The following is a 22574-nucleotide window of genomic DNA, read 5'->3' on the forward strand; positions in this document are numbered from 1 at the left end:
GCTCTTATAACATCTCGAGCCCTCATTTCCTTTTGCAAAATGAGGACATTAGCAAAGCTCCGAGTCCCCCTTAGTCTCAAATATTCCATGACAAATCTCCTTGAGGGTGGATTCAGGAAACTGATTTTCAAATTGATTGAGCGGTGTGTTATTACTGCATGGAGAATTAGACTACACTTCGTAACAATTCATTTTCTGAGTGTAACCCTCCAGCCGGTGTTTACTAAGGACCATTTACTCGGCACTGCCCTGGGTTGAGTGCTGTGGAGACACAGAGCGGCACCTCTCAGGATTCTTGGCCTCAAGGAGTTTATTATACAACCAGAATTTATTTTATAATAAAAGCTCACCAAGCTCATGATCCAGCAAACTACTGTGTTTGTTTACCTAAGAGTTCTGCCAAATAAAGTTATGTAAGCTATGTGAGCTATGTATTCTGTGTCATTTCTGTATTATTTTATTTGAAATACACACATATTATACACACACACACACACTGAATGTTTAGATATAAATATATGCATTGAAAATGTATATGTTTAAAATATCTCCATTAACAGGCTGGGTATTTTTAAAATTTTTAATAAACCAAATGATGTCTTTTATTTATTTATTTTGGGGGGGAGAGAGATTGTTAGGCTTATTTATTGCCTTATTTATTTAATGAAGGCACTGGGGATTGACCCCAGGACCACATGCATGCTAAGCACACACTCTACCACTGAGCCATACCCTACCCCTGCCAAATGATATAGATTTTCAAACTGTCACAAAAGTAGAGAGAATTGTGTCCTGTGCCCATCACCTGTCTTCAACAGTCATCGGCCTTCGGCATTCTTTTTATCTATCTCTACTTACCCCGCCCCAATCTTTGTGTGTGTGCTAATGTGCTTCTTCTTAAGCTGTCAGTGGTGAAGAGCCCCTTTGTTTAATGTCCAATCTGTGCCGCTACCAATGCTAGCAGCTTGTGTTCGTGCCACATGCAGTTAGTTCCCCACTGCAAATTCAACAATAGCCAAACGGGGCTCTACGCTGGTCAATGAGACAAGTCCACGCATCACTGCTTGGAGCCCATGACAATGCAAAGCGCTATAGCAGTTTCTAAACACGCATTGTCAATGTCTGCACTTAACACAGACTAACAGCACACGATTTGCAAACTGGCATTGATCAATAGACCGCACTGTGTGTAGTACTGTGCTAGACTATTTTTGAGCAAATCTGAGGCGTTCTTTTATTTCACCCATAAATTCAGCATATATCTGTAATGCATAAGGACTTGGGGGAAAAAACACACCACAATATCCCTAAGATTATATCCCTAATTATATCGAATATCCCTAAGATTATAACTTCTTAATGTCGTCCAATACTTAGCCCCAGTTCTTAGTTTTGTTTGAATCAGGATTTAAACAAGGAACTACTATTGTTTTAGTTGACGTATCTCTTAGGCCACTTCAAACTATAATAGTATCTCTCTCTCCTTTAAAAACTATTTTGAACCACTCTCCAAATCGATTGGTTTACTATTAACTATAAAAGTTTCCTCGACTCATAATGTTTCAAGTGGGTTTTCCTTGCGTTCGTTGTAGTATGACCATGGGGAGGGCTTAAAAATAAATGACTTCCATTGTCCCTCTCCATAATCTATGCATGTTATGACCATATTTCTCACTCCCCAGACTGGTTTCATGGCTGCACAATTATTCAGGTTACTGAGTATGTAAAAGTGCCAGCCACTCTGTCTTCGCTCTGATTCTTTGTCTCCCATGGGACCATTCATATCGCAGACACCTGTGAACGTTGTTAAATGGACCACAAATTTCCTTGGCTTAGGCATGCCCCAAACGATGTTTACCAGATACAATCACCTCTTTGGGGGCATATGAACACACATAGACTTGAGATACTCTTTGATTATTTGATTTGGACCAGATCTATCTGTGGGTCCCACACAGTGGCCTCTTTTTCCAGAAACCCCCTCTTTACCACTAAGGGTGCAGAAGCTCAAGTAGTTCACGCAGATTCATGGACTTTTAGAACAAGAAAGGAAACTTAACAATTATGCAGTCAAGCCCTTGGCAGGTAAGGAGATAAAAGTCCCTTTGACTAAATACCTAGATGCCCATGGACAAGAGCCAGGTCTCTGACCTACAGGGGAGACTCTGTACACAAGGAGATACCGCTTTCTGTGCCTGTCAGGGTTCTGGATTGCACATGACAGAAGTGGACTCTGGCTGACTTTAGTGAAAGGATACTGGGTAGCTAACACAATTGACCAGAAGACTGGTTAACAAGGTGCTGGGCAGCAGGAACCAGCTGAGGTCATGTTGCAGGGACAATCCGATTTGAATGTCCCTAACGCTTGTCCTGCTGCCACTCTGGCTAATGGATGCCACCACAGCTGAGGCCAGGAGCCCAGGTGCCTCTGCCACTATGGAATTCTAAACTGTTTCTAATTCTAAATTAAAAGTCCTGGATGGGAATGCCTGACATGCTGAGGCTGGATCATATGATGATCCTCTGGCAGCCAGCGGTCAGGGAAGAGCCATCTGGCTTGGCTCCCTTCTATAGTAGGACATGAACCCTGCACCCCACCATGACCCACATCACAGAGGAAAGGGCCTTGGAATGCTAGTTATCCCCCCATGATGGCAAATAGCCACTCTGTCTCCCCAGTTGTCTTTCTGTTACTATATAGACATAGACAATAATTGTTACTTTATTTCTACAAAATATGGTGATATTTCCTACCACCTCCAAAAATGGATTAAATCCCCAGACAAACAGCACTATTCTGAGTGCTGATTTTGCAAAGGCTTTAATGTCATTCAAGGGGAGCAGTTTCTTTTGTGTCCTAGTGGTTTACTGACTGTCTCCTCGCCTAATTTCTGGGGGAAAACCAAAGATCAATCTGCCTACCTGACTTTCACTTAGATGCTCAGCATGAACACTGTGGCTTCCAAGGGCATTAAAACTTCTACGAGGATTCCATTAGTGATTGGACTTGCTCTTGAAAGTATTTCATGTTGCTATGTGTCAGATTGGGACAGAGATGAGCTGGTATGTAGGAGATTTGTTGAGGCAACAGCTAGGGTTCTTCTGCTGTTCTCAGTGTATTTCGGATGGCTCTCAAATTCTGTAATGGGAGGTGGTATTGTGCAGTTAAGTAATATGAAACCAGAGTTGACACTGTGACAGCTGTTTCCAAAGGCACAGAATTTTTTTGTTACCAGGAAAAGATGTCCTTGACTTTTCTAGGCTAAGGTAAGAGTGTTTGACAGTCTCTGTCTTCTCTGCTTTCTGATTGCCTTAACGGATTATGAGATAGAAAATATTGAGCCCAAGGGACATTCAGAGCATTAGTCCACTGCCTGTGTGTCTTGACTTAGGTTCCCTCAGAAGCAGACTCTAAGGCACAAATTCAAGTGCAAGTAGTCTATTTGAATAGGGGAGTGGGCAACTGAGACAGGGGAGGGAAGGAAGCCAATGGGAGGTGCAATCTTAAGGAAGCCGCCATTGTGGACAGTTAGAACTCAGCCCTGTTGGGGAATTTTGGAGGCCAGTCTAGAATGTAAGCCTCAGTTATCCTGTACAAGGACTCAGGGAGCTGGGATATAAAAGAGCCAATATCCAGTCTCTCGTCGAAGGCTGCAGCTGAGAGGACACCAGTTCTCCAGCAATTTGGACCTGCTGTGTGTGTGGGCAGAGCAGACTCAAGCCGCCAGACAAAGTCCTCCGCTAAAGAGGCAGATGCTGGCAGTTGGAAATCAGGCTAGTGTGCACGAAATGTCAAGGCCCAAGGTGATACATGCAGGGTTCCACAGCATCTGTGTCACCGTGTTCTCTCATCCTCCAGACTTGTGGACAAACTTTCTCTTCCCCCATCCATTTAAAATGCAGAGTAAATCTCCCCAGAGTCAACCAGGAGGTGCACATCCTCTGCCACCCCCAAAACGAATTTCTAATTGGTTCACATTTCTTATTTCACTATTTATTTGTTCAGTAGCTCTCGACTCATGTTACAGGGCCCCTGTGTAGTTTAGTCCTCTTTCAGCCCTGCCTGGTAACAGGTTAACAGCTCAAACTCTGACCACAGCCCTGGAATAACTGAGTCACTCTCACTAACTGACTCCCGCTTTCATCCATTCAGCAAACGTCCTAGATATTTGGAAACGCCACCGTTCACGGCCAGTGCAGGTCTTTGTCAGCTTCAATGTTTCGGAGAGTTTTACAATTTGTTAACATGATGAGTTCGGGGTATGTAGAGACTTGTGATCTTGAGGGAATATAGTATTTCTCATCTCCAAGGGAAAAGGTCAGATTCTTTCAGGACCATGGAGAGCATCAGCCAAACTGTGGGTCGGCCAGCTGTGAGTTGGCAACGTGGAAATGTCTGGGAAGAAAGGCTGGGACCGTGATGAAGGCAAAAACATTTACTTAGTTGTTGTCTGGTGTATGAACACCCTACCAAGGTTTACTGAATGAGTTAAAAGACCATCTGAGGCTTCCCATGCAACTTTATATTAAAGATCTCCAACTCCTATTCACACATTACATGATTCTGAACTACAGCAGAAGTGGTTGAGGACAGGTTAGAGATGAATCAGAAGTAAGATTAGTTATAAAAAGTCAGATTCTAGATTGGGCCAAACCAGACAGAAATGTGGCCCAATGCTGAACTCCGTGAATCTCTCAAAACAGAGGCTAAGGGAGGTCCTCTGATTCAGGCAAGATTGAGCCCACAGGCCCAAGGTGAAGTGTATTCGTTGTGAACAGTTGAGAAGAACAGAGGCAGCCAAGTGACATGTCGAGATAAGCACCTCCTTAACCCACTGAGGCTGGATCAAAAGCTGTCAGGGCACAGAGATTTAAAAAAAATAATAATAAGACCTGCATCCTCCTCCCAGGAGCTGGAAGGCCTTCCTGCCACTCACTGTGCAGTGTTCACAGAAACAGCCACTTCAGCAGCCCCACCCCCACCCCAAGAAGGTAATTATGGGAGTCACTGATTCCACGGGGAACAAGAGCCAAGTCGATGCACTGAGTGGGCCACAACCCACAGGTTCTGAGCTGAGGGATCCTGAGCACGTTCTTCATTGAAGTCTCTGGAGAACCTCTCACTGAGTCTGACATTCTGCTCGTGGATTCTCTCCTCCTGGATGTCTTTAAGGACAAGTTGTTCTGAAATGACTCTGGGGGGAATATTGGTTTGGGGCCTCCCAGTATCCCTTAGCGCTTTGTAATAGTGTATTTTGTGCAAATTACCACTTCCCTTTTAGAACTGTTATGGTGGAATGTTATCAGGTCCTGGAAGGACCGAAAGATGATGAAAGCTGGGTCATTTGGATGCCTACTCTAGGGCAGAATGACAAGGAGACAGAGCCTGGTCCCCAAGTGACATCCTCCTAGCCTCCCAAAGTTCTCTAGGTATCTCTCTTTTGTCTAGAAGGACGAGGAGAAATGGAAAAGAGGGTATGGAAGTGAGAGGCGTGGGGCCCATTGACTGACGTGACAGCTCAATGCCTGCTCTAAGACTTGCGTTACCTCTTTCTGCCCTTTTCCCTCAAATCCAGAAGCAGCAGAATCCCAGAATATCTGTGTGTGGGCTGACCTAGAGCAGAGGGTGGGAATTTCGTGTATGACAACCTTTCCCTTATATTCTCTTCTTGTTTTCCTTCTTCTTCTACACTCCCACCATCAAAACAGTGTCCAGATATCACAACAAAACACTGACTTATTATGCAAACAAACCACTGCTCTAGCTTTTGAAGAAACTGTGTCCATTTCATGGAATTTTGGGTGAATTCATGAGTGGGCAGAGTTCAGGTTCACTTTTCAGTGACTCAGCAGTTTCCTTTGAGGCAACTCCCTTGTGCTGCTCTGACCTTCCTTCCATCTCTCCTTGGGCTGTAGGTGCAGTGGGGTCTTTTGGTCTTTTCCTCTTCTGCCTCTACACTTGAAACTGGCCCAGGACTCAGGTCTGATGAACTCTGAGACTTTTGGTTTAGTTTGCAGGACGTAGGGTACCACTTTGCCCCTTAGGTCATATGCCTGTAAAATTTCTTTCTCCTTTTCTAAATTAGCTATAAAGTCTGTACTTCTAGGAGCAAAGGACCAAATCCAGTAAGTCTTCCAATATTTATTTTCATACCTGATAGGATAATATGCCTTCTAAAAGACAAAAAGATTGAGTTGAGACTGGTCCATCCATTGGTAATTTACAGTTTCAGGCCATACCGTGTTTACATGGCAGTGTACTATTATTTGGTGCTCTTTTCTCAGCTTCATGAATGAATGTAAAAGAAAGGAAAGACAGCTAGAGGAAAGGGAGGAGGAGATGGAGAACAATCGTTTACTAGAACTGATAAGAGGTGATATATATATATATATACATATATACATATATTACTCAGAACAAAAATATGGGCAATTAAATCTTGGGATGTTTCTGATTATGCATACTTACTTAACAGTAATCATTCCTTGTGGACTGTTATGAATTATTGGGGAATAAAATATTCATAGGTATAAAATTGAAATTAGCCTACATGATTTTTTCTGGAGTTTACATCTACAGGATACATTTTTGTAGAGGAGCAGCCTGCCTGGGAGCTGGTATGCTCTAATGTTTGCCATAAATAATTAAAAATTCAGCATCAGAAGAAGAATGCCTCCTTTCAGGGCTAAGAGGGCTTATTAAGTCACCAGATTTCTCAGAATCACAAGGCTGAACCAACTTATATTTCATGGCTCCTGAGGAGGAGCACAGGAAGGAGGGCTGGGGAATTCAGCAGAGTATGAGAGGGAGATCTCAAAACAACCAGCACAGGACTCCTGGTTTCCAATATCAGATGTCTTGGCAAGAAGTTACCATGATTTCAAGGTCATGACCACTATTTTTGACTTGGTGCTGGAAATTCCACAAATAGAAATACATATTTTGGAATGAAATCAAAGTTCAAAATATCCCTATGAGGGATGTCATAGACAGGAGGCTTTTTCAGAAGAGGAGGAAGAGGCTCCAGGACATTAAGGTATCAGAGATGAAAACAAGTTTCCCCTAACAGTTGGCAAGAATGCAGCCCGGACATCTCTACTACTCACTGCTTGGTTCAAGTGCTTCTACCAGGTACCCAAATCAAACACCATAGTAGTTACCCCCGGGTTCCCTCCTGCTTCTGGGCTTGGCAGAACTCCAAACCCTCTGCAATCTTTTGCATTAGTCCTATCTCAGGAGCTGTGACTCTTTTCCTCCACTCTGTACCCATCTGCTTTTATCTTTTGAGGATTCTTCACGATTCCTTGTCCAATCAGAGCATTCCCCCTTATACTGCAGTAGTCATATGTGCAAATCATGTGCAAGGATTTTTCTGTCCTGTGCTACATGTAAACCATTTGAACATGCTGAACTTGAAAGGAACAATCAGGAAACAGCTTCAATCTTTTCTCACAGCTGCCTTCAAGCATTTCTCTCAAATCTCCCTTCCTGATACTTGAACAAAATCTCTCAGGTGGGAACAACAGCTTTTCATGAACTCTGGGCCATTACAACAGTTGAAACTTCTATTTTTCACCCAATTCAAAGCTCCTGTAGCTCCCAGCTGCTTCCTGACCTGGAATCAGTCACAGGGAAGAAGGAAGGGTTGGCCTATCCTTTTGTTTCCCTGTTTCTTTCTTTCCTACCCTCAGCTCCTACTGGTTTGGGACAGGGTGGAGGATGACAGAAAATGGAAGAGGGGTCAGAAATGGCCAGTGTTGCCTGTAGTCATCCCTTGGTTTTCAATGCCCTCTGTCATGGCACACCTCCAGACGCTCGCTGCCCCTTTCACAAGGCAACTTTGTCAATTCTCCATGGCAACCTACCCACTCCCGCAGTCCCTACAGGGGTGATGCTCTTGACCCCTCACAATGCCTCTCAGCTACTATCATTAGTACATACTGGGGATCCCCTTGCTTCTTCAAGTGGGGACTTTTGGGGATGACTTGAGACCAGTACCATTCCATAGAGTCCACTTGGCCTAGGGAAGAACTCTGGGCATTCACTTGCTCCAACCACTGTCCCCTCTCTCCAACTTGTTATGGCAGCGGCTCCAGCTGCTCTCCTGTCTGTCTCCACCTTGTTCCCTTAACTCTCAGTCTCCTGGGGACACAAATTAAATTGCCCTACGATCTCTTTCTCACTCTTCTCTAGTGGCATTAGAGGGAGTCTATGGGTTTCTGCAGCTCAGGAAGCATCTAGCAAGGAAATGAGATGTCACTCTCCTTTTCTGCAGACAAACTCACTTTATATGAGCTGTTTTCTTGGAGCCCCTAACTTGCCAGAGATCGAAGAAGCATCATGAAACTTTAAAGGTCTCTGACAAACTTTCTTCGGACTCTCTTCTTTCTCCCTGTGGTAATAGTGTTTTGTACCACTTGAGCTAAAAGTATATCCAGAACAATATCAGCAATCATAAAGCTGTCTGTCCAGTATTGTAAAGATGTCATCTGTTCTCAGATTGATCTACAGATTAAAGATGTCAGTTGTTACCAGCTGTTACCAAGCTGATCTATAGATTTGATGCAATTCCTATCAAAATCCTAGCAGATTGTTTTTCATAAAAATTGAAAACTAATTCAAAAATTTATATGAGAATGTAAAGGACCAAGAAGAACCAATACCCTCCTAAAGGAAAACAAAGTGGGAAGACCATTTCCACTAGATGTCAAGACTTATTAAAAAGCTTCACTCAGCACAATTTTGTTTTGTGTGTGTCCATTGGATTACAAACTTTATTTAAAAATACAAAACAAAACAAACAAAAAAATAAAAAAAAAAGCTTTGATGATAGAAGAAGTGTGGGGCAGCTCCAAGGATGAAGAAATGAAATGGAATGGGATGATATTCTGGAAGAATCCAGAAACATACTCATGCACATAAGAACTCTAGGTTTTTTTCCAAAGTTAAACCACGGAACAGGTGAGATATATGATCACTTCGATAAAAAATTTCCCAGAACAATTAGATGATGATATGTTTTTTAAAAGGCACCTATAATGAAAAAGGATATGCAAATGAATATATGTATGTATATGTATGTCTGAACTATTAAGCTATACACCAGAAATTGACACAACATTGTAAACTGACTATACTTCAATTTAAAAAAAGGTGACTGAACCCCTACTTCATACCAGGTCTAGTGTAAAGCCTTGATTCCTAAGGAAAATATTATGTTTCCTCCATTATCCTGCTTTGAGAGAATTCCCGAGAAATCCTCCTCCCAAAGGCTTTTTCCCCTTCTGGTACATGGTAAATGTCAATGGCAAAATAATTAAAAGTTTATAAAATAATGAAAAAAAAAAAAAGAAAGTCTGACTATTGGAACTGGCTGTTGACCAAGTGACAACAATGAAAAGACATGCACAGCCTGAAATACGTGTTCCTAGATATGGAAGTTTGGGGGAGAGGGAAGGTGAAGAACAAGCTTTGGCAATCTAAGCAGGATCTCTCACCTCTCCCCTGGACTCAGATTTGAACTACCTACCCTCACGCCTCCATTCCTTCTTCTGCCTTACTCCTCACCCCGCTCCAGACCCAGAGCACACAGGCAACTGGACTGGCGTGAATTTCCTCCTACTTGTGCCTCTGCCCCGGTGGGCCGCCTCGTGACGTCAGGGCTGAGAGAGGGGGAGCCGCCTCCTGGGCGCCCGCCCCTCCCGGCCCTGCGGCCCCGGCTTGCCCTTTAAAAGAGCGGGGCCTGCGCCAACCGTGCCACACTGCGGGAACCAGGACACAAGGCCGCTTTCCCCGGAGTCTCTTCATCTCGCCTTCCGTCTGCATCTCACTCACCGCTCCGGCTGCCATTCTCTTCTCCGCGCAGATTCGGGCGAGCCGGGCCATGCAGCCCGCGGTGCTTCTTGGCTTCCTGGGAGCCACGATGTTGGCCGGTGAGTGGGCTCGGCGGGCCGTTCAGCACCGCGGACAGCGCCAGTCCCTGTCTCCGCGGGCGCTCTGGGCATCTCGGCTGGCGGATACCCGGAGAAAGGGGGGGTTGATGGAAGGTTTATCCCTCTTGCTTGAGGTCCTTAATTTCCTCTCTTCCCTGGGTGGTTTCCCTTCAACTCCCCACCCCACTGTCTTACTTGGAAATAGCCAGAGGGCTTCCTAGCCCAACCAAACGAGTCTCAGTCTTTCCAAATCAGAGTATTCTGTAGATAGAAAAGCATGCCTGCGCCTCCAAGGAAACCCCACATTTTGTGCTCACTTCTAAAATGTCACAGTCTCTCTACTTTCTTAAGAGAGACGTTATTATAGTCTTATTCTGTATCTGTAATTAAATACTTGTTTGACTTTTTAAAGCCAGATGACATCGGAGAGACAGGAGTACTTGTATTATGATACTAGTCGACAACTGTATAATTTATTTCATTATTATTATTAAAATATGATGAGACAAAAATAGGTCTTTTATGTATATATGTGTATAAGATATCTTGTATTTTTTCTTACCTCATTCATATGTAATGTATGTGTGTGTTCACGTGTAAGTATGCACCGGTTTAATGTGATATTTTTCTGTGTTTGTCATTTTTGTCTCTGGGGAGAGGAAATCCATTTATAAGTTATAAATGGAAACTGCAGTAGATAGTTAGACTTTTGTACTCCTGAAAAACAGTGAGTATAAAAAACCAGAAAAATGTCATTGGAGTAGTAAAAAAAAATTTTTGTCAATTTGGAAGGATGAAATTTTAAGTAGTAGACATTTCACAGTGTCTGTTTATGTGTAGAAGATTGTGGGATTAATCTTTCAAATTACTCTGAATCTTAAAGAAATGATTTGTAGAGATTTGGGGGGGGGGATTGTGTGTGTGTGTCTGTGTGTGTCTGTGTTGCAGTAAAGTCACTATGAGTATTAAGACCATTGAGAAGTAAATATGCCACCACAGATTAAACTGGAGGTTTTCTTCTGCTGTTTTACTGATCTCATAGAATATTGTTCTTATCTGAGATTGAGATTCCTAATTAGAATTGAGGTATTCCCATTCATGAATAAGAAGGTTTCATTGACAGCTATTACTGGATCCCAAATGTAAAGACAAAATGAAAGCCAGTGGTAATATATTCTATTGAAAGCTACATACATTCAGAATTTCCTAAAATTCTTGTCACTCTTACAAATTGCCTATGAATGTTCTCAAGTTAATTAAATAAAACCAAATGAATATTTATTTAGAGTCCTTTCTGGGCAAAAATATTTGCAGAAAGGATTTTTTTAAAGGCTAAATCTATGCTATACATTGTGCTAAAGACCCAAAAAGCACTGTCACTTTTTAGACTTGTTTAACTATAGTGGGAATATACTTATAGCTCCTATTCAAGAGAATATTTTAAGAAGGGTTGATATTTTAATATTAACTAAAATGGGGACATTATATTCTTAAAATTTTTATTGAGTTATTTATTTACACTCCATAAAAGCCATACTTTTAAAGTGCATAATTCACTGATTTTTTTTTCAGTACATTCACAGATTACTTAACCATTATTAAATGTCAGAACTTTTCTATCACCCTGGAAAGAGATGCCATACTGATTAGCAGTCATTCCCCATTCCCACCTGCCTTCAATACTTGGTAGACTTCAAGCAGAATTTGATATTTAGTAAAATCACAGGAGAAAATCGAGGAAGCCATCTGGTTCATCCCCTACCCTTAAGAGCTTCTGGAGGGAGAGCTACACCTTCCTATGGTAGCTACTGTGCAGTCTAAAAATTAATATGTGTGAGGGAGCTACATGATATTCATATTATACAGGGTAAGATGGTTTCTGCATTCAAAAGAGTTTGCATAACTTGTTATTTCATAGCTGTATTTTCATTCTGGGATCGAACCTTAGTTTGGTAGTCTTGTGAGATATTAATACTTTGAAAGTTATTCTCAGATTTATCATGTATTATTTGAAAATTTTTCTGCTATTTGACTACTTCACTTTTATCATAATCATTGGGCTTTCTTTTGTGCCCCCTAACTCTTACCTTATATAAAAATAAGTTAAGCTACTTTAGGGGTATCAACATATCTTTGATTATTACATTGCTGCCATAGATTCTATTGGAAGAAATGAAGTGGAACTTAGATGTCTTACCAGATGCATGTTATGCTTTCATAAGAAGACCTTAGTTCCTTTCCATCACAAAGATATCTGAAGAGCTTCCATCAGGAAAACAGGACTGATCTATTAAAAACAAACATGAGCTACAAATTGTTTAGAGTCACAAAAGAAAAATATTTCTCTCCCCCTAAATCAGATGGCTGTTGATACTTCAGCAATATCAATAGTTAATAAAAGCATCTATTATGCATTTGGGAGGAAAAAAGAGAAAAGTTATTAGCAAGAAACTACATTACCAAAGAAAGTGTAGGAAGGCTAGATTTTTAAAAGGAATATTCTAGTTTATTATAGAAGTAATTCTCTCAGTTATTTCTTTTCAGAGGATTTTATAGATCTCAGGTGGAAAGAGTAAGTGCCAAATTGGGAATGTTTTCAAATAACAGCCATTTGAGGAATAAAATTAATGGCCTAGCATACTAGACCCTGGGTGCCAAAGGTGGGCCATCCAGATTGTGTCTGAACTACATTTCCGGAAGACTGTGGGGTCTTCATACCTTGTTAGCCACTTCTCAAATATTTTACAAGTGATTTTAGCATGCTGCATAATGTTAGACCTCTTGAAACAACTGAAGTAGATCCCAGGCCATACTTTGAAAAGGAAAACTCAGTAAGGTGAGTAAGTGAAATAGGAGTTTTACTTTTACATTAAGCCCTATGATATGTAATTGAATGGGAGAAGATAGTTAAAGAGACTTGGAGAGCAAATATTTGGGGAAGAAAGCTCAGGCTGCCGGTTATGAATAAACTCCATTTGAGCAGCTTCCATCTCTGATGTCCAGGTGTTTTACTCTTGCTCCAGCTAGCTGTTTGCTTGTCTCAGGGACCTAGAAGAATTGTCTACACTGAGCTTCTTCAGCCATAATAGCAGTTTCTCCTCCGGGAGAGCCGGGAGAGCCAGGAGAACCGTGGAGATGGGCCTATACGTGAATGCTTTGAGCTTCTCCACTGGAAAGGGCTTAGACAGAACAAAGTGAAAGCAAAGGATAAAAAAATCAAAGCAACTCTGAAAGAGAAAACAACATGGCACTGGAAAATTTAAAACACCTGCCGCATTTCCTAAGAAGACAAAAGCATTGCAATCGCTGATTTAAAACAAACAGAATCTCATGAAATTTATTTAAATAAATTAAAATTTGTCTTTTTGCAATGTCCTCATAAACCAGTTGTTGAACACCTATTTGCGTGCGATATTATGGACTCAATGCTGTACTGGTAGAATTAGCTACCTCCCGTGTTCTTTGCATGGCTGCTGTCAACATGCGGGAAGAGAAAAAACACTGATAGAGACACATAAGCACACCTATTCAGGAAAAGGCTGAGGCGACAGGTAAAAACAAAGTAATTAATTGTATGAGATAATCATGACCACGGTTTTGTAAAGAAGTGGATGTCAGGGAAAATATATTCTTGGGGACAGGAAGAGGCAGAAGGAATCACAAATCTTTTCCCATTTTGAGTAGGCTGAAGGGTTGAGGAAGGCACCTTTTTTTCATTTAAACTAGGTTTGTTTTAAACTTTTTATTGAGGTATAATGTACACATGGAAAACTGCATGGATCGTAAGTATACAGCTTACTGAATTTTTCACTCATCAAGCACACCTGTGTAATCCACACCTCAGATCAAGAAACAGAACATTGTCAGTATTTCAAAGGCTCCTCTTGTCTGGATTTGATTTATATTGGATATAAGATAGCATTAATTTCCAAATCATATTTATGACATTGTTAGGGAAAACAGCTCTGTGGGTGTGCGTGTATGTGTATACATGCAACGGGGGCAATTCTGGTTCCTAGGGCAGTCATCCCCGACTCTCTCCACTCTGCTCAGCTCTAACTCCGCTCCTTTCTCCAAGTAACAGTGTTGGGGGTGGGGTGATTTTGTGAATTTGGAGACACAGAACTTCCAAAAAATCAACTCAAGTCATTTCCCATTCTTTTTCTCCTTCAAAGCTGTCAGTTCTATGCCAGTGGACAACAGGAACCACAATGAAGAAATGGTAAGTTGCAATGGAAGTCTGGACTAATCTAGACTCTAGGTTCTCCTGCTCCTTATCACACCAAACTAAACAAAACAAGAAACAAAAATAAACCAACAGCAAAAGCCCAGTGCAACAAAGCCGAGTTTTCATCCCTGAGGGAACAGGAGCAGGGGATACCTAATGAGCTTTTCCCTCCTTCCTGGATGTTTTAGTGCCCTCAATAGCTGTCATCACACCATTTTCTTTCTAACCTGTTCAGAAATGGGTGTTTATTTCTCTTCTCTGGACAGTCTTGACCCAGTGCCTTCTGGCGTTGCTCTGTGGGGAGGCCCAGGAGGCTTCATTACAGTCCTGCAAATCCACATTCCCGACCCAAGGATTCTGCATCAGCATAGGTCACATAGCCAAGCCTCTCTCGACAGCAACCCTGGGTTGAGTAATCCGGCATCCCAGTGACGCCAGCTTTGCCAACCTGCTTTCGGGTTTCCCTCTAGGTGACTCGCTGCATCATCGAGGTCCTCTCAAGTGCCCTGTCGAAGTCCAACGCTCCACCCATCACCCCTGAGTGCCGACAAATCCTGAGGAAGAGTAAGTGCCCTACCCTGCAGGAGCAATCTGTCCCTTGAGTGGTCCTTGCTCCTGCCTCCTTTTCACTTTCCACTTTACCTCCACAGGAACCAGGGGGCAAGGGGCAGCGGGAAGAGTACGGGCTAGATCAGTATCTGTGGGTTAAGATACGGCTTCTAGTCCCCGCTCTTTCACTTAATAGCTGTGTGATCACGGGGAAGACCCCTCGCCTCTCTGGGCTTATTTCCTCAAAGTAAAATGAGGGAGTTGAACTCAATGACAGTCTTTGAGATGTCCATCAGCTCTTGATTGCAGAGTTTGGATTTTTAGAACAGACTTTCCTTTGGGTGGAAGAAGGTAAGGGGAGTGCTTGTTCAGGATTAGACAAGGGTGGGGGTTGAGTGTTCTGGAAGTATTGAAAGATGATAGGACAGAAGGAAACAAAAATTATTCTTCTCTTTGCCTTCTGCTCTTCTGACAATGAGGAGTTAGAAGCTTGGAAAGGTGACTGGGACGCATCTGGCCTGTTTACATGACTGATTGGTTAGGCCATTTTAATGCATAGCTTTTTACTTTTTTTTTTATTGATGCACAGTCAGTTACAATGTGTCAGTTTCTGGTGTACAGCATAATGTTTCAGTCATACATATACATACATGTATTCATTTTCATAGTCTTTTTCATTATAGGTTACTACAAGATATGAATACAGTTCTCTAGTGCTTTACAGAAGAAACTTGGTTTTTTATGTATTTTATATAGAATGGTTAATATTTGCAAACCTCAAACTCCCAATTTATCCCTTCCCATCCCCTTTTAGAATGAGAGGTATTACCCAATGGTATCAGGAGTTCTGGGCCTGAGAACTGGAAGGGGTGAGGGTACACTCAGCATCCAAGGAGTCAGAGCAATAGCCTTCAGAGTCTAGACTGGGACGTTTTCTCTATACAAAACAGCTTATGTTGAAAACAAAATGTGAACTGTGACATGAGCAGTATTCACTGGGAGTTGACATGAAAATATAAATTTTGCAAAACTATGCAGTCTCTTCTAGCATGAGGTCAAACTGATCCAAACAAATCTGAAAAGCTCTATTCGCTTCAGCATCTTTCTCTGCTTTTAAATTTTTAGTCAGGCTGGGAACAGTGAGTTTTCTTTTTTTTTTTTTTTTTTCACCCTCAGAATCTCTCATTACAAAATAATACTCTTTTATTATTGCTACACACGAGGCCTCACGTATAAAATTATAAAAACAAGTATTAGTGATTGGCCAAAAGAGTAACCTGGGAGGGGAGGACTCAATCCATCACTGGGGGCTTCAGGGTAAAATAGCTGGGGTAGGGACCCCTTGCACTGTGGAAGGAAGCTTCCCTGCCACTCCCAGCCTACATACCTCTTTCTAAGTTCCTCCCCAACTTTCTTTTCCAGCAATTATGGCGATGGGTTTATTAGAATGAGCTTATTAGCCATTGCAGGGAATGAAGGAAAGCAGGGTGGGTCTCCAGGCAGAAACTAAAGACTGCTCCTGTGGGCGGATCCCTCTGCTATCTCCCTTCTCCTTTGTTTACCAAATGGATGCAAAAATTTGGGGTGTGTTATACTAGGTCATCCAAGAACCATGATTGCTTAGGAAGAGTTGTCAATTATAGGGCTCTGCTAACTTGCCAAGAGTCAGATTTTTAGCCCTCAGGCTGTGGATGTAGGATTCTAGTTTCTGCTCATCACTAATTGTGCCCTGGGGTCTTTTGACATCTCTTGAGAGAGCCCCAGGAAGACTGATAAAAATCAAATGGCCCATGTCTATCAGGACCCTGGAGATATCACACCCAGAGAGCCACTGAATGCTAAGATTAGGAAGATTTAAGAACTCCTCTGGGGAACCAGACTCAAACACCAGTCAGGGCCAGACAGACGGATAACATAAAGGAGTGAAACAAGACAGGGAAGTGACTCACAAACTGAAAGACACATGCCTGTTCTAAGGGGGAGTAGATATTTCTCAGCTTCAACCCTGTAGTGAGAAAAATACAGATTATGTTATCAGATCTTGGAAACTTTTTTCCAAAAAAGTTAAAACTTGGATTTTTTCAAACAATATCTCCTGGCATGTAAGTATTACCTCTGGATTCACATTTACCAAAAATGCTATTTAGGCCAAGCAGAACTTGCCTCAGGGCTAACGGTTCATAACTTCTGTCCTATTCTCGTTTTCTCTCTCCTGCCAATATGCCTCAGACTGGTGGAGCTCTCTGCCAACTGGGTGGGTGAATTCCTTCACGCAGCTTCCCTCCCACCCCCAGCCCATCTCCGCCTGCATCCTTACTCTCCAGCATGTCTCTGGGGCCAGCATACACTTAGTGAGCAAACGAACATTTGGGGAGTAGGGAAGAATCATTGTTTTATGGCTTGAAGAGACCTTAAGGGAACGCATAGTCCAATATTTTAACAGGTGTAAGAATCTCTTTGACCTGATTGGTCTGGTCATATTTGCAACATGACAGTTAGGGATGGAAGGTACATTTTCTCCTTTTTATCTGAAATAAGGGTGAGCTTAACACCTTGGTTTTAACACACTGACAAGACTGGTTCATCATCACAGCCCTTCTCTGAACTCACCTGCAGGGGCTTAAAGCTAAATTTAGGAGGAAGTGCTAAGCCTCAAGCAAACTGCTACAGCAGCACACATTTAATTGGAAAAAAATAAAAATACTTCTCCTCCTGCCCAGCAAGCAGTGGGAAAGGGACCACACAGCCTCTGCCCTGGGAAGCCGAGATTCTGTCTGATCAGCGGTGCTATTTCAGCCTACTCTCAGAATGACATCGGTATCTGCTTCAAAGCCTCCCTGCTTACCTGTGCCTACCTGTCAGCCCCGCCCCAGTGCGGCTCACACCACCACTGGCTCTTACAGGGCAAAGACACTGGTGGGGGCCCAGCCCTCAGGTGTCCAGGTGTGAAAGGTCAGGGACAATTCAGTTGCCTTACAAAACATGAAAATATTATCATGCCAGGCTGGGCTTTAAGCGGAGAGGTATATATAGACTGTCTGCCATTTCTTGGACATTTTTGCAAAACAGAACAACTTTTCCTATTTTGTGAATGTCAGTTCAAAATGACTCATCAGAGCCGTTCAATGGAAATATCATGTGAACCACAAATATAATTTCAGGTTTTCTAGTAGCCACATTAAAAAAAGTAAAAAGAGACAGGTGAAATAAATTTTAATAATATATTTAGTTTTGTCCAATCTATTTTATTCAATACATAATTTGTATACATCCCATATATTTATAATATATATTAGCCAGTACATTCAAAATCTTACCATTTCAACATATAATCAATATGAAAATGTGAGATACTTTACAGTCTTTTCTTCATTTGAAGTCTTTGAGATCTGGTGGTTGCTTACATTTACATGTCTTAGTTTGGACCAGCCACATTTCAAGTCCTCAAAGGGTTGGTGCCACAAAGAGTTGGTGGCTCCCACACTGGATGGTGCAGACAGCGGCCCAGAGCTGTGCGCGGCCTTGGCTTCAGGTGTTCTATGCCAACTCAATGACAGAAGTTGAAATTCAAGCCCTCCCAGCTAACAACTGAGACAGTGTTAACTGCATATCTCCTTTCAAGGGATGCCCTTGAGTTAAGGAGGATTTAGTAAAGGAAGTGTCAACATTTGGAAAAGATGGGAGAAAACAGCATTCGATTAAAATATGTTATACCATCTACTGTTGACTCGTGCAATACAAAGATAACTCATATACTGGAGTTCATTCTCAACATTTGAGCACACATTGAACAGATGGGATTTGAGTGAGGGAAGAAATGGTCGCTTCCACAGCTGTGCAGTTTTCTCAGGGAAGAAATACACACCCTGCTTATCACCAATTGCTAAGTTATACTGTCAGTTACTGCTATGTTAAGCCTACACAGTTGATTGGATCATAAAAGTCTGATAAACTAATAATTTAAAAAATTTAATCCTTTGAATCTGATATTTCCCATTTTAGCTATTTAACTTTACTTAGCTGGACTCTAGTTAGAGCTATTTACACAATGCTAACTTTTTGACCCCTAGTTAGGGCAAATATGGAAAGAATGGTCCTGAATTACACCTCTCTGAGCCTCAGTGTCTTTGTCCACAGAAAGAAAAGGGTGAACTACATGAATTCTAAGGTTTCTTCTGGTTCTAAATTCTAGTAGCTTATAAACCCATATTTCGCTTTCAATTTGGTCATTGAACAAATGAAAGATGCTTATTGGGTGTTGTGAAAAAATAAATATATAGAGAATTTGTTATTAGATTTAAACACAGCTAAGGAGTTTTCATACCATTGGCTTTTAAAAGCAATCTGAGTATATTCTTTTTTTTTAATTAATTAATTTATTTATTTTACTTTTATTGTGGAAGGGGATAATTAGGTTTATTATTTATCTAATGGAGGTACTGGGGATTGAACCCAGGACCTCGTGTCTGCTAGGCATGCACTCTCCCACTGAGCTATATCCTCCTCCCCAATATATTCTGTATTAACTTTAAAAATGACCTGAGTGTCAGAGTCTTTAGGATTTGTAGTGATCACTGAGCCTGGTGCTTACTGAGCACAAGCAATTCTGAAGTTATTCTTGGTCTTTTCTATTTTCATTATAGGTGGAAAAGAGGTCAAAGATGAAGAGAAAAGTGAAAATGAAAACACAAGGTTTGAAGTCAGATTGTTAAGAGACCCAGCTGACACCTCTGAAGCTCACAGGGCCTCCAGCAGGGAGGACGCGGGAGCCCCAGGGGAGGACACCCAAGGCCCTCCAGTGGCGGACACAGAGGGAGGTGGGCACAGCCGAGAGGGTGCAGGCGAGCCCCAAGGGAGCCTCTATCCCTCTGACAGCCACGTCGCCACAGAAGCAAAGTCACACCACTCTGAGAAGGGCAAGGGGGAGACGTATCAGAAAAGGGAGCATGGGGAAGATGGCAGTCAGGAGAGGCACCTCGAGGAGCCAGGAGAGACACAGATCGCTTTTCTCAACCAACCGAACCCGGCGGGGGCTGAGACATCTGAGAAGCTTGTGTCCAGATACGGTAGTGCCCGAGGCCCTGAGAAGACCCACAGCCGGGAGAGGAGCAGCCAGGAGAGTGGGGAGGAGACGAGGGGCCCCGAGAAATGGCCCCGAGAGCCTGCAAGCCGACCCGAGGGCCAGGAGGAATCCGAGGAAAGTGAGGAAGATGCCAGCCCCGAGGTGGACAAACGCTCGAGGCCAAGACACCATCACGGGAGGAGCAGGCCCGACAGGTCCTCCCAGGAAGGGAATCCCCCCCGGGAGGAAAGCAGACACCCTCTCCAGGACCCCGAGGAGTCGGACGTGGGCACGGCCAGCTTCGGGGCAAAGAGAGCCTGGCATCCAACCCACCGCCGGGCTTCCGAGGAAGAACCTGAATTGGGGGAGGAAGGGAGGAGCTACCCAGCCGTCCAGGCTCCCGGGGACCTGGAGGGGGCACGAGCTGGGGGCAGAGGGAGTGGAGAGCCGCGGGCCCCCAGGCCTCCCAGTGACGAGAACCGAGAGGAGGAGGACAAGGGGAACCGTCCCCGCACAGAGCTCAGTAACGGGGCGCGCGGATCCAGCGACGGGAGTGAGGGAGAGCGAGGCCACCACGGGGGACGCAGCCCCACAGCCCGGGGCGGGGAGCCGGGCGCCTACGCCACTCCGGACAGAACAGAAGACAAACGGTTCTTGGGTGAAGCCCGCAGCCGTGCTCAGGAAAGCCAGATGGACCAGGCAAGGCGGCATGCCCAAGGCGAGCTGAGAAATTACCTCAACTACGGCGAGGAGGGAGCCCAGGGGAAGTGGCCCCCGCAGGGGGACCTGCAAGGCACGGAGGAGAACAGGGAGGACGCGAGGCTTCCAGGCAGACAGTATGCTCCCCGGCACATCACTGAGAAGCGATTAGGGGAGCTACTCAGTCCATACTACGACCCTTCCCAGTGGAAGAGCAGCCATTTTCAGAGAAGAGACAACAGGGATGAGAATTTTCTGGAGGGTGAAGAGGAAAATGGGCTGACCTTGAATGAGAAGAATTTCTTCCCAGAATACAACTATGACTGGTGGGAGAAAAAGCCCTTTGAGGAGGACGTAAACTGGGGATATGAGAAGAGGAACCTCGCCCCCAAGCTGGACGTGAAAAGGCAGTATGACAGAGTGGCTGAGCTGGACCGGCTCCTTCACTACAGGAAGAAGTCCGCTGAGTTTCCAGACTTCTATGACTCCGAGGAGCAGATGAGCCCACGCCACCCGGCAGAGAATGAGAAAGAGAGGGCTGGCCAAGGAGCTCTGACGGAGGAGGAGGTACAGTACGGGGCTTTGGCTTAAATCTTACTAGATGGTTAATGTGAATGTGTTATGTACAAGACTATCTGATGTCAGTGGGAAGACACTGCTGGGAATTAGTCATCGTGAGACTGTACCCCTAGCAGAGGAGCAGAGACAAGCTCCAGGTTTGGTCTCCACCTGGCATCTGGCCACTGTCCACATCCCTGTCCACCTCCCCCGGCTGCAGTGCTTCTCAGTCTTGGCTGCACGTTGTAACCACCTGGAGAGCTTGAAAAATCACTGCCATCTGGGACCCAACTCCAGAGGGTCTGTCTGTTTGGTACTGGATGATTCCTGGGCATCAGGATTTTTTAAAGCTCCCTGGTGGTTCCAGTGTTCAGCCGAGGTTGAAAACCACTGGTCTATGTCTTCTCCTTAGTCATTTGACTTTTCATCACTATTTCTCAGGGTAGGAAAGAACAGATGATACAGAAATTAGTGGCTTTGTTCTATCTTTGTCATCTCCCTGCTTATAACCATCAGACATTGACATGTGGGAGAGGTGACATCAGAGCCCTGCCTTCCCTAACAATGTTTTTTCCCGATATTTATTATGTAGGTCAGTGCTTCTCAAACTTCAGTGTCCATTAGAATCACGAGGGATTTCCAGCCCTTAAAGTTTCTGATTCGGGTGGTCCTGGGTGGGGCCCAAGAACTTTTCTTTTTTTTTCTTTCTTTCCCCTTCCTTCCTTCCTTTTTCTTTCTTTCTTCCTTCCTTCCTTCCTTTCTTTCTTTAACTTTGTTCTCTTTTTAAAAAAATTTTTATATAAAATAAAAACTATATTTATTTCATTTGTTATTATTTTTTTATTTTTCCCCTTAACAGAGGCACTGGGGATTGAACCCAGGACCTTGTGCATGCTAAGCACATGCTCTACCACTGAGCTCTACCCCCTACCCCCAAGAACCTGTATTTCTGACACGTTCCCTGGTGATGCTGCTGCTGCTGGTCAGGGGCCCACAGTTTGGGAACCACTGATGTAGGGTAGCTGGTATAGCCTCTGACTTATCAAAAATGCCCCTTTCCTACTCCCTCAAACAACAACATAGTAAATTGATCTGGGACCTCGTGCCTTAACTTTTCTGTATTTTCTAGGAAAAAGAACTTGAAAATTTGGCTGCGATGGATCTGGAGCTACAGAAAATAGCCGAGAAGTTCAGCGGTAACCGAAGGGGCTGATGGGCATTGGAGCAAAAGGCAGATTTAAGAAGCAGCCCTCGTATTATGTTTTCCGACACTTCACTGAAAGACAACATGTATTTACCCAAAGGCAGAAAGTAGAATTTACTTTTCATCAAAAGTTTGACACAACTGGAAATGTCTTTAATTTTTGCCAGAATGCTATGGAAAATATGAATAGCATGACTTGTAGCATATTCTTTATTGAAAAATAGATGTATTAACATGCTTGTGACAATGACTGTGCTACTGTCCTTGAAAAAAAAATGCTTGTCTCAGCTTGAAATAATAAAAGATTCACCTGAGGCCAAAAGCTTCATGCTCTCAGCTTC

The 22574-nt window shown here is 43.3% G+C and overlaps 1 protein-coding gene across 1 annotated transcript; it reads left to right on the top strand.

The window, feature by feature from the left end:
- Nucleotides 1-9719: 9719 nt before the first annotated feature.
- CHGB (chromogranin B) lies at nucleotides 9720-22555 on the top strand. The gene is made up of 5 exons (XM_010994524.3): nucleotides 9720-9933; nucleotides 14109-14155; nucleotides 14632-14725; nucleotides 19354-21038; nucleotides 22159-22555. The coding sequence occupies exons 1-5, from the start codon at nucleotides 9885-9887 to the stop codon at nucleotides 22240-22242; spliced, it is 1959 nt and encodes a 652-aa protein (XP_010992826.1). The 5' UTR covers nucleotides 9720-9884; the 3' UTR covers nucleotides 22243-22555.
- The last annotated feature ends 19 nt before the right edge of the window (nucleotides 22556-22574 follow it).

This window comes from Camelus dromedarius, chromosome 18 (genome assembly GCF_036321535.1).
Source record: "Camelus dromedarius isolate mCamDro1 chromosome 18, mCamDro1.pat, whole genome shotgun sequence".
NCBI lineage: Eukaryota > Metazoa > Chordata > Mammalia > Artiodactyla > Camelidae > Camelus > Camelus dromedarius.